This window comes from Lactuca sativa, chromosome 9, assembly GCF_002870075.4.
Source record: "Lactuca sativa cultivar Salinas chromosome 9, Lsat_Salinas_v11, whole genome shotgun sequence".
Taxonomy (NCBI): domain Eukaryota; kingdom Viridiplantae; phylum Streptophyta; class Magnoliopsida; order Asterales; family Asteraceae; genus Lactuca; species Lactuca sativa.
Window position 1 is genome coordinate 166,775,840 of NC_056631.2, and position 13,296 is coordinate 166,789,135.

Genomic DNA, 13,296 nt, shown 5'->3' on the forward strand with positions numbered 1-13,296 from the left:
GGTTTTTGGTAAATGATGATTATTGAAATCTACATGGACCTAGGAGTGGGTTTCTTTTATGGGTTGATGAAGCTGAAAATCATAAGCATGTCCTTGAAGTCCAAAATCAAAGCTTTAGGGAAGTGGTAATCCAAAATTGAAGCTTGAAGATTTGTTTGAAGGGGGGGGGGGGGGGGGGGGTAAGCCAAAATCAGGAGCTGAAGATTTTCTTATTGCTCAGTTGGGTTTTATTTTTTGGCATAATTGTTTACAAGTTGTAATTTGATGTATGTTAGAACTATGGATTAATCGAATAATTGTATTTTGGTTTTTGGCAAAATTAGAACCTTTTGTCTTCCTCCTCCCTCCACTATCATTAACATTTTGCTCCAAACCACCTTTTTCATTGAGGTTCATATACATCTCCATTGAAGTTGTCATATTACAATTACAGAAAAAAATCAGTTTGTAGAAATAGAAAACAGTTAAAGTCGATAGAAGGAACAATCAGAGATATTTAATTGTAGAAGTCAATATAGTCTCGATTGCAGAAGTCGATACACTCCAAGCCGATACAATCCAACTTGATACAGCCCAACAATGTTTTTCCGATTTACAATATGATTTTGACTTTTACTATCCGATTTTGACATTGAAATGGCAAGAATCTAGATATATACTAGAGATAGAGGTCCTAAAAAGACAAGTCACTATCTACTTTGTTCCCTTAAAAGACATAAAAAGAACATAAATGACTAAATGAGCTAACATGAAATACATTGTTGTGCTATAATTACATTTTCCCATGTTTTTGTAACATAAAACTCTACTCAAATATATGATCACTAGGTTATAACCCGTGTACGACACGATTGACAAAGTAAAAATAACATAGAAACTATGAAAATTGTAATCATTAATTATAAGCTTACAAACATTTATTTTATACAACATTAGATGCTTTATTCGTAAATATATCATCGTTATTTTTAATTAATATTTAAAATGGTTTCAAAATGATATTGACCAAAAGAAAAGATTAATTATGTCATTAAACGGTGGACAAAAAAAACTTAGATAATAAGAAAACCGTAGTATTTAATGAAAAACACAACTAAAATGTCTACATGCCAATCACTCGAAAATAAATACATTAGAGGTTTTTTTTTCGAATTACTCTTACAGAAAAAAGGTATGGAAAACAATTCAAAATATGAGAAGAGAAACTTCAAGGCTCCATTTTCTTCCTATATAAAGTGTACTTGATTACTATTCTTAAATCTAAAATTCGTTTGTTTAATCCAGCCAATCTATATTTCACTCGAGATCAACTTCAGTTCAGTTCTCCCTTCATCTATAAGTTTTTTATTCACAGGTAAGGTTATTCCTTTAAAAAATCATATAGGGAATAGCGCAGATGGATCAATCACGCGATTCTGCAGCGTCCTCCAACTTGTTGTCCGCGCCCCTTCACTTTCTTGATAGGAGCGAGCAGAAAGAGAGAGCGTAAAGATGGTCTGCTTTCCTTTCTCATGTTGCAGTAGACTACAGTCTTACCACTAGAATAGAAAATAGGTCCAAAAGCAGGAAGCGAAAGTGTTCTTTTTTTAGTCACCGATAAAAAAAAGTACCCCAGCTTACTAGATATGTAAAAAAAGGAAAGACTTTCTAATCTATTCTCCTCTATCTGAGGCAATCACTACGAACATGCGCTAACCTCATATATTATAATTCTATCGGTTCTTGAATTAAGAAATTGGATAACATGTTTTAACAATATTGTGGGTTTCCACTACGCGGACAATAAATAACAACCAAATAAAAATTACCAAAATGTTCTCAGATGTGGTAGATGCAAATAGTTAGCATATTATATTTTACCCTTTCTCTTGTATATAAACTTTAAGGGTGGCTTAGCAAGGTTGCTATAAAAAGCAAAAATTAGAAAGCATCAAACCTAGAGTTTATGATCTATCGATTCAGATCTTGAATAATCATCATTATTGACACATTTACCCTTAACAAAAAAATGGGTGCCCCGAATTAGAAGAATAGAAGATAGCCAAAATCATAACATACCTGCAGTTTACTACTAAAACATTTTCACACATTTACCCTTAACAAAAAAAATGTCCATGATTGCATGAGCCATCAAACTTTAAAACAGACAACAAAAAGATATTATATGCCTTTTTTTCATGGTCACCCCGTTACCCCTAAATAACCTAACATATTTTCTATATTTTGACTATGTATAATCAAGTACAATTTTTATGAATATAATTTAGTAATAGGATTCATGCTATTACAATCTAAAAGAAAATCACAAAAAGGATACCACAAATCATAACCGATGGTTAACCTACAATGTCATTTTGTGCTTGTTTCTTTATGTTTTTATGTTACCATTGAACCACAATCCAGAAACATTTTTGGAATGTTCAATTCCCATGATCCCCAACTACAACATAATATTCTTTTATCTAGATTCCAATACATTACAAAAGCATATATTTCGCAAAATAAGTTTTTGTCACAACACCAACGTAAACGACTTCTTAATCCTAGAAATTCACTACATATTAGAAAGACTTAGCCTCAGGAAATTATGTTAGTGATAGACGACTTGGCAAGACTTGCTATGTCATTTTAACCTTTAGAGGGCAATTAAGACAGAATGACATTTAATCAAAGAAAGAAAAATTGAGTACATTTGATTTGAATCCTATAAATACATGGAGACCTCCTTTTCTGTTTCGTCAAATTCTTGATCGACGAATATGACCATCTCTACTAGCGAATATTGTTGGGTTTTATGTACTCTAACATTCCTATGGTGCACATACAACCCTAATTCTTTGGATCTAAGTTTTCTCTAATTATACATGCAATAAACATTTTCCAAAGCATGAAGCCTAAACTAGCATGCAAGGTGACATTTGAATCATAAAAATTAGTTAGAATGTTACCTTGTGTAGTAGCTTGAATAACTTAGCCTCAAGAAAGCTTATCACCCCAAGTGTGATGCCTCAAATGGAATCACAAAACACCAAGAACAATTAGGATGAATATGGAGAGGTTATGGAGAATAGTAATCGGATTCTACTTCTTGGAATGCAAGGTGTTAACCGATTTTAGCTTATGAATATATATATATATATATATATATATATGTGTGTGTGTGTGTGTGTGTGTGTGTGTGTTTGTGTGTGTGTGTGTTTGTGTGTGTGTAGAATATTAAGGGTCATGTGTAACCCTAATCCAGACCCATAAGCTTATGATCCACCCATTTGATTTGGATAAATACTTCATGGATCAACCCATAAGCCCATCACAAATCAAACCATGGATCATTAGCCCAAGTCATATGTATCAATTTAATTAATCTCTTTTGATCACTAAATTAATTCACAATCAATACTAATTAAATAATATGATTCCTCAATTAATATATTATACTTATAATATATTAAAAAAATCATAAATAACCTCTTTACTTAAATATCCATCTATCAAATTGTTTTGGTGAAGGCAACCCAAAATGGACCATGCTACTATCAGGTCAAGTACATACCAATTATAGTTATGGGCTTAGACACCTAATCCAATAATCTCCCACTTGGATAAGTCTAATAACTATAATTTCCAATGCAACTTAAAATCAGATCAGCAATCATAGCTCTCAAAAAGTCGTTGTTGAACTCTGACGTGTCCATTAGATAAGTGATCATATAATCCTCTGTTCTACAAGATATCGTGTGGATAAAGACATGGAATTAAAGTCATACTCATTGTCCAACATTTTGTTTCTCGATTTCTGATTTGTTCGACATAGAACTTAATTGAACACATCAATAGAGTTCTGATCGGGCCCGACACATAAGTCAAAACAAAATCATAGAGGGGCCCAAGATATCACTTTTAATCCTCTTAGGATAAAAGGAACAAATAAACTTCGACTTATATGTTTGTGCTAACTATTCACTGAGTCATACATTATAGCACGTTTTATAACATCGAGTTACTGATGCGTTTTAGCACTATTAATGTACAATCAACAAATAATCGCCAACTTATATATCTTGGTTTGAAGATTATACGATATTATCGTCTCACAATCACCCGTGATAAATTCCATGAAGTGATATGTGAGTGTGGGTTTAGTCCAATATTCAAATCTTATTTCAAGAGCACTCATGAATGTTTGTAGCAATCTTTTGCTATGTCTAACACCTTAGACAATCATACAAAAACCCATTCATGACAGTCTTCTTTCATAACCTATTTCCAAAGTATGATCGACTATGGATAGTTTGAATAATCTTATTATTTTGGAAGTCAAAACATGCAAAATGAAACGATAGTAAATATTTGACACAAGACAGTAACTTTACTTATAAATAAAAACATCTTTTATTCAATCATCAAATGTCAATTACATTTTAACTATTACAAGTTTCTAAATGTCTATCTAATCACTAAAACAAATATCGTCCTTCAGCCCGATACTACTAGTGTGCTGCAACTGCTTAACCCTACTCAGTCCCTTCGTAAGGGGATCTGTTGGATTTTCTTCTGACGATACCCTCTTAACTACAAGGAGTCCCTATTCTACTTGATGTCTTATGAAGTGATATTTTCTGTTGATGTGCCTTGATCTGCTATGATCTCTTGGTTCCTTGGATAATGCAACCGCATTGTCGCTATCACAGAAAATCTCCATTGGCTCCTTTATAGCTGGTATAACTCCAAGGTCTCCAATGAAGTTCTTCAGCCATATTTCCTCCTTCGACGCTTCACTCGCTGCTATATACTCGACTACAGTCTCTTGTTTGGAATTTTTCCAAGTTATTGCTCCTCCAGCCCGACTGAGAACGGAAATTATCTATGTCGGTCTGAAAGTTGGCATCACTATACCCTACAACTCTTAAGTTCTCACTCGCACCAAGGGTAAGGATCTAACACTTAGTCCTCCGCAGGTACTTAAGAATGTTCTTTACCACAGTCCAGTGAGTTTTACCAGGATTCCCTTGATATCTGCTAACCATGCTCAATGCAAAGGCTACATCAGGGTGAGTACAAGTCATAGTATACATGATCGAACCAACTGCAGAAGCATATGGTATTCAACTCATTTCTATTATTTCAGCATCGGTACTCGGACTTTGAGTCTTACTCAGTCTGGCATTGCTTTGGATAGGTAATTCTCCTCTCTTGGAATCTTGCATGTTGAAACGTTCAACACCTTGTCCAAGTACTTTAACTAAGTCCTATTAGTATTTTACTCCTGTCTCTCAATATCCTTATCCCTAGAATATAAGCAGCTTCTCCGAGGTCCTTCGTAGCGACACACTTCCCAAGCTAGGACTTAACCCCCTGCAAGGTTTGGATGTCATTTCCTATGAGTAGTATGTCATCCACATACAACACGAGAAAGCTAACTATACTCCCACTAGCTTTGACATATACACAAGACTCATCCTCGCTTCTTGAGAAACCAAACTCTTTGACTTTCTCATTTAAACAAAGATTCCATCTATGAGATGCTTGTTTCAATCCATAAATGGATTTATAAAGCTTACATGCTCTATTAGGGTACTTTGCATCGACAAAACCATCTGGCTGATTCATGTAAACATCCTCAGCCAACTTCCCATTAAGGAAAGCGGTTTTGACATCCATTTGACATATTTCATAATCATGAAATGCAGCTATGGCTAGCATAACCCTTATAGATTTAATCTTTGCTACTGGTGAGAAGGTCTCTTCATAGCCAACTCCAGGAGTTTGAGTAAAGCCATTCGCAACCAATCGCGCCTTATAAGTATGTACTTTCCCATCCATGTCGGTCTTCTTCTTGAAGATCCATTTGCACCCAACTGTCTTACGGCCTGGTAGCAGTGTTGTAAAACTTGCCGAGTTGGCCGAGTACTCCTCCAAGTACTCGCTGCTCAGCCCCTGACCGAGACGAGTTATAGAATCCCGAGTACTCCCCGATCAGCCTCTTACTGAACTGAGCAATGTTGTAAAAATTGGTCAACTCGGTGAGTATATATATAATATACTAAATGATTTATTATTTAACACACACCCATGTGATTATTACTACATATATATATGTTAAACTTTCAGTAATTATTCACGAAGTGAGACCATTATGTGCTTTTCAGTTTTTGTGTATTCACATATATCTGATTTTGTTATATATTTCAATCAACTTATGATTTTGACATATATAATTTCCTTTAAAATATTTTTACATGAATTACCAAATCCGAGTACTCTCGAGTACTCGCTACTCGGTAATCGGTCGAGCAGGTACCGAATAACGAGTTCTACAACCTTGCCTGGTACATTGTCAACCAAGTTCCAAACTTGATTGTCATACATGGACTAAATCTCGCTGTCCATCGCCTCTTTCCATTTAGCAGACTCGGAGTATGCCATGGCTTCCTTGTAGTTGTTAGGTTCATCCAAATTTACTAGTGTGTTATCACTGATAAATGTATCACCTTCAGAAGTAATATGGAAACCATAAAACTCAGGTGCCTGACTAACTCTACTGGAACACCTCAGAGGTAATGACTCGTCAATTGGTTCAACAGGAGTTTCCTCCTCGGGTTGAGCATTAGTGTTTAAGGTTCCTTCATCACTTAACTCTTGAAGCTCTTCGAGGTCAATTTGCCTCCCACTATCCTTCTAGCATATGAGTTCCCTCTCGCGGAAAACTCCTCTCCTCACAATGAAGACAACATTGTCACTCGGTCTATAGAAGAGATATCCAAAGGATTTATATGGGTAGCCGATGAAAATACATCGCTCACTACGAGGTTCAAGCTTGTTAAGAGACTCTCGTCTTACGAAAGCCTCGCAATCCCAAACCTTGATATGTGCTAACGAGGGAACCTTCCATGTCCACATTTCGTGAGGTGTTTTGGCAACCTTTTTAGTTGGGACTAGATTAAGGATATGGGTGGCAGTCTCTAAGGCATACCCCTAGAATGAGATAGGTAACGAAGCTCGACTCATCATAGAACGAACCATGTCTAGAAAGGTTCGATTGCGCCTTTCAGCTACACCATTAAACTGTGGTGTCCTAGGTGGCGTCAATTGTGAGACAATTCCACATTCCTTAAGATAGTCATGGAACTCGATCCTAAGATACTCTCATCCACGATCAGATCGAAGCATCTTTATCTTCCTACCCAATTGATTCTCCACTTCTTGCTTAAACTCTTTGAACTTTTCAAAGGTTTCTGACTTATGCTTGATTAAGTAGACATAGACATATATGTTGTAATCATCAGTAAAAGTCACATAGAAGCGGTTAGCATCCCTTGTCGCGGTTCGGAAGCTTCCGATAATCCATAGGTTAAGAAACAGGAGATATTGGAGCCTAAAAGGACGTTGTCAATGTCAACAAATTAAAACTCCAGAAACATCTCAAGTTCCTCCATATGTTGCTTTCTATTTTCCGAACTCCCTAAGCTATCATGTCGCAAAACTCAATGATTTTGAAGCTTCCGATAATCCATAGGTTAAGAAACAGGAGATATTGGAGCCTAAAAGGAGAAAACTATCATAGATAAACACACAAACATTGCCGCCGATAAGTATCTATATTTCATTTTCATTATGAACAAAAAAAAAATATCAAGCCTGAGATATTGAAAAAAAAAAATCGAACATTATATGACAAAAAAAACCTTATTCAAGCAAAACAAATCGATTTATGGATAAAAATGATCTAGCAAATACACCAACTAAAACAAATCGAACCTAGTTCAAGCAACACAGATCATTTAGGGCTAAAATCAAAATACAAATAAATAATCGAACTTGGTGGGGATTTGGTGGCGGAAGAAATCATCATATTTGTTGAGAGAGAAAGAGCCAAAAGATATGTCTTTATTTAAGTTTGGAAACTGATAATTTAATTGTGGATTTTAGGGGATTGAATCTAAAAAATAGGAAACGATCGAAGATTGATTTTATGAGATTTGAATATTTGAATAAGAAAATAGGAATTGACTCATGTTTACTGGATATGAAAGATGAGAGATGTTATGAGCCTCTGAGAATTTATATCAGAGATTTAGGAGGAAGAAAAACACAGATCGACATTGATGAATTTATTAAAAAATTTACATAGAATGGAATCAAAAGAAGGAGATCGCTTGCTAAAATTAGGGCTTATTCTCTTTCACTACAACATCAAAGAAACGATCAACAAAGGAAGAATGGATGGAAGTGACTTTATAAACTGCATCAAATTAAAAATCACAAAACATCAGCGTCACGATAGAGATCATCTACAAAACCATTTAACCATAAGGTAGAATTGAAGGTTTCCATTTGATGCAGTACGTGAGTATTTTAAATTTGAATCTTTTACCAAAACCAAAAAAACGAAATTAGAGAAAACAACGATTTTAGGGAATAAATAGATGATTCCATAGTCAATAAGGGTTGGGGTGGGCGTGAATTAATGAGAAGGGTTAAGAAGAAGGTGTCATGTGTCAAAGTAGAAAGTAGAGGTATAAAAAAATGAACATGTGACAGGTTTAATAGTGTTTTATTAGAAGAGGGGATTTTGTGGCCGTCATCATTAAACTTAAACCCTCCTCTTCTGGTTCTCTCTCCCTCCAAACTGAAAAAATCGAAACACTTTAGCATATCAATGGAGAAATTAAGAAAAACTGTAAATCAAATAGCATACACTCCCATATCTGAAGTACTCTCCACTCTCTCTCCCCTTCATCTCTCTATCATCCCTCTACTCTTTCTCTCTTCCTCCCTCTACAAAATTGCCCTCTCCTTCCGTCACACTCTCCACCACTTAGGCTTCCTTCGCAAGCACAGGTACTTACAAATTACAACCATCTTCATGTTTCCTCTAGTATAACCACATTGGAGTTATTCTTCTCCTCTTGATTCGATGTATCTTTATGTAGGGTTTGATGCATTTTCATGGCTGTTGAAGGTTACCCGTTCCGGTAATCAGCGTCGGAAATTTAACGTGGGGTGGTAATGGGAAGACTCCGATGGTCGAATTCATTGCAAATTGGTTGGCTAATGATTTTGGGGTTTCACCTCTCATTCTCACCAGGGTACTTTATCATCGTATACTTTGACTTTCGTGTCAAACCTTTTACCTTTTTCAATACAAAATTGACGAATTTTACTCCCATGGTATTTGCAGGGATATGGTGGTGCTGATGAAGCTAAAATGCTTCAAAGGCATTTTAATGGAACATCTGTGAAGATTGGTGTGGGTGCAAATCGGGCAGCGACTGCTGCTTCTTTTCTTCATAAACATGGATTCGTTTATCCTCTTGACATAGTTAGTTTCAAGAAACATATACCAGAAAGACGAATTGTTTCTGATAAAATTGGAGTTGCAATTCTTGATGATGGAATGCAGGTAAACATACCATTTCTTTCTCGTTAATTTTCTTCAATTGGGTATTCAATTTGAAAAGCAAAGATTTTGAAATTTGCTATAATTTCTTTAACAGCATGTAAGCATGTCACGTGATTTGGAAATTGTAATGGTGAATGCATTGTCACCATGAGGAAACTGCCACTTACTACCTTTTGGACCATTACGCGAGCCTTTGACTTCATTTTCCCGTGCTAATGCCGCCGTAATCCACCATTCCGACTTGGTATAACAAATTCCATTCCAACACAAAACTTTACAACAAGGGTATTTACGGAATATCATATTTTTTACACGAAAATAACGAAATTGTTATTTAATAATCACAGGTTTCGGATCAGAATCTTTCTGTTATTAAATCAACGATTCTCAAAGCTAATCGATTTCTTCCCATATACTTATCTACAATGACACCCACACACTTCTTTAAACCACCAAGTGTCTCAATTCAATTATCTTTAGAAGTTGTAAATGAAAAGATAGTTTTATGTGTTTCTGCAATCGGTTCTCCTAATTCTCTCGTGCAAAGAATTCAAAAGGTATCATTTGTCCTTTTTGAACAGGACAGAACATAACATAAGAGACTGTACTGTATTTTTCACTTTTCACGTGCATCTGATTGTGACTGTGACTACTGACTGGTCCCAATAGGACAAAATTGCAGCTTTTGTCTCGGCTAAAAAGTTAGGACATGGACGTGCTCTGTGCAAAAGACGTAAATGCCCTCGTTCTCGTCATAAAAGTTTTATTATTATTTTTTTTTCAATAATTTCCAGATGGGCCCGTTGTTTGTTGACCGACTAGACTATAGCGACCACCACCAGTTTCAAAACGAGGTACAACTACTTTGTTAAGGTTTGTTTGGTTGGATGGAATGGAATTGAGATAGTAATGGAATAAGTGATTCCATTCCATGATCATATTAAACACTACCTTACAATATACTTTTTTCACATTCCAATTTCCAACCGCTAGAATCAAATTATAAATTCTGTCAAAATACTCGATTCAGGACATCATGACAATCAAAGCAAGACTCAACCATCTCAAGAACAAGTTTGGCTCCAAACCCACCATTGTCATGACAGAAAAGGTTTGTTAATAACTTAATATTCATAAATCTTTTTCCACTTGTCAATCCTTCATAACTTTCATAAACCATCGATTCAAATTGCTTTTTGTGTTGACCAAGATTTGGATCTGGTTAACTACAGGACTATGATCGAGATCACAAGATTCTTGGAAGTTTGGAGCCTTTTGAAGTTTTGGTGTTGTGTTGTAAACTGAAGATTTTAGACCACAAAGAAGATGAGTTCAAGAAGCTGTTGATTCACTCCTTGAGTTGAATGGGGTGAAAGTATAGTGTAAAATGGGTTGTTTGATAACCGGGTGGATCGGGTCAGGTTGGGTCCAACCCGCCTGGGTCCACGAACCGAACCATGTAATACGGGTTTGGTTGCAAATTTCTAAACGATGTTATTTTGTTTAAGTTAAAAATTGTGGTTGAGATTAGACTGATAACAGTTCTTTTTGCTATGAATAGAACCAGGTATTAAGGTTTCATATGAAGTATTGCACAAATCCTAAATGGAAGATTGTTAGAATTTTGGTGGCCTAGTGGTAATTATTTTGGATTTAAACAAATTGTCCTAAGTTCGAAGGCTTTAATCATGGATGGCGAGTTGTTTAAAAAAAACAATTAAGAGTTGAGAAGAAATTATGCATTAATATTTTGGGTATAATATTTAGGGAAAAGCACACTAAAAAACTATTGTATTTTGGGTGTTTTTGGTGTTTAATAATACTACATATTACGTCCAAGTTGTAACTTCAAATCTGACCTTCTGTCGAAGTGTTTTCCTATGTCAGCAAATTTGACCTTCTGTGATTATTGTTCGTTAAAGAGGTTACAGCATATATTTTATCTAATTTAGTAGCTTTAGTTTAAATTTCGACATTAATTACTCTATTAAACCATTAAATGTTGACGAAACTTTGCTTGTGTATTATAACAATTTAAACATTTGGTTGTGTTTGATTTGTTAGAAAAGCTAGTTTTAAGCTTATAAGTTTATTAATAAGTTACCTTAAGATACAAATAGTTTATCAAAAAACTAGTTTATAAATTGTTATAAAGTATAAATTATTTTTGTGGTATAAACATTAAATTGCAACAAGCTCAAAAACTAATTTTATAAGCTAGTATAGTAGCATTGGCACACCCAAACACAAATACTAAATTGCAATAAGATAGTTTATAAGCTAAGATATACACGCTATATACATTAAAAAAAGACATTAAACTCATGTATTTTGCCATAATTCATATCATTTACATGAGTTCAATTTTGTTTATAATTATGTGAGGTATAGAAAATGGTTAGAATTTTAAAATTAAAAATATAACGGATCAAATGGGTTTGATGTTGTACGCACTTTATTAAAACATATCACCTTGAATAGCAAAATAGGAAAGAAAAAACGTTTGCGGTGAAGGTGGATCGAACACCTGACCTTCAGATCTTCAGTCTCACGCTCTCCCAACTGAGCTATCCCCGCTTCTTGGTACTTTGCACTATCTGTAATAATATATTGTTATTATTTCTCATCATCATCAATCGGTCAAGTAGCGAATAGATAAAACAAAGACGGCCATTAGAGTTAACAAAATTAAAACGGGTGAAAGGTGGGAATTTCTTCGAAGTATATTAGTAAAAGGGACGTTTATATCCATTTATTGTTTGGTATGTTGTTTTTACTAAATCACATATTTTACTTTGAGAAAAGTATAATATAATTCTTATATGGCATCATGATTTATAACAATATTAAATTAAATAATCTTAAACTTGTACGGATCCGCAAAATCATAAATTATGCAAGAATATAAGATACGTTATGTTGGATTTCATTTTGGACTCACTTTATAATTACAAAAGCACACATCGTTAAAACCTTTGTTTTACAATGTTTTTCTGTGTTTAGATGCTCATTCTATTTGATGGATGAAAAACAACAATGTTTAAGAAACGTGTGTTTATGGAAGAAAACCATAATGACAAGAAAAATTAAATTTTCAATTTTTGAAACCCTCAAAACAAGAACCCTAAAATATTCCTACCACAATATCATTTTTTCGGTACTAATTCGGTTTGTGAAAGTAGGTTTAATTTGAAACTATGAGTAAGCTCGGTTTCAGACCCGTACCAAACCAAAGGGCAAAGTTACCCAATACCGAACACGCCTTAAGTATTGAGTATTATAACGTCCCATTTTCCAAACCACTTTTTATATTTAATTTTTAGAAGATAACATTCATTCATTCAAACATTCATTCATTCATAAAGAAAATCATTGTTTAGATAATCAAAACTTAACTAATCAAATCAGAGTATAAAATTAATGCAGAAATCTCAAAACATAATGTTGATGCACATGTACAATCAAGTATTATCATTCATATGATCTGAATAAGTACCTAAAATCATTTAATCAACAACCGCAATCCAAAGCTTAGTGATTTCCCCAAAAATGTCACATATTGTAACACTTGGATCCTGGTATGTTTCATGCCCTTCATTGTTGAAATGTTGCACATTTAGTCCTTGGGTAGTACGCGGGGCATACCACATGGTACACTTAGCATACTGATGAGTGCCTTGGTCGGGACTCTGGACACATACGCGGGACATACACATATGTACACGGGGCGTACGTGTCATCTAGTGAAAACCTAATTTATGGGGTTGCACACTATATAATCACACTTATGGCTCATGTTACCCTTATTTCTCAGCCTCCACTGACCTTATAACCTCATTTCGAAACCCTAGACCTTTCCTTTGTGTTTTTGAACTCATTGTGTGCTTCTTGGT

The 13,296-nt window shown here is 34.8% G+C and overlaps 1 protein-coding gene across 1 annotated transcript; it reads left to right on the plus strand.

Annotated features, from left to right (window-relative positions):
- The first annotated feature begins 8,557 nt into the window (after positions 1-8,557).
- LOC111912762 (probable tetraacyldisaccharide 4'-kinase, mitochondrial) lies at positions 8,558-10,986 on the plus strand. The gene is given in 8 exon segments (XM_023908504.3): positions 8,558-8,841; positions 8,963-9,089; positions 9,182-9,403; positions 9,498-9,647; positions 9,751-9,960; positions 10,198-10,257; positions 10,434-10,514; positions 10,636-10,986. Coding segments are annotated over 8 exon segments (1,164 nt in total). The 5' UTR covers positions 8,558-8,659; the 3' UTR covers positions 10,768-10,986.
- Positions 10,987-13,296: the final 2,310 nt, after the last annotated feature.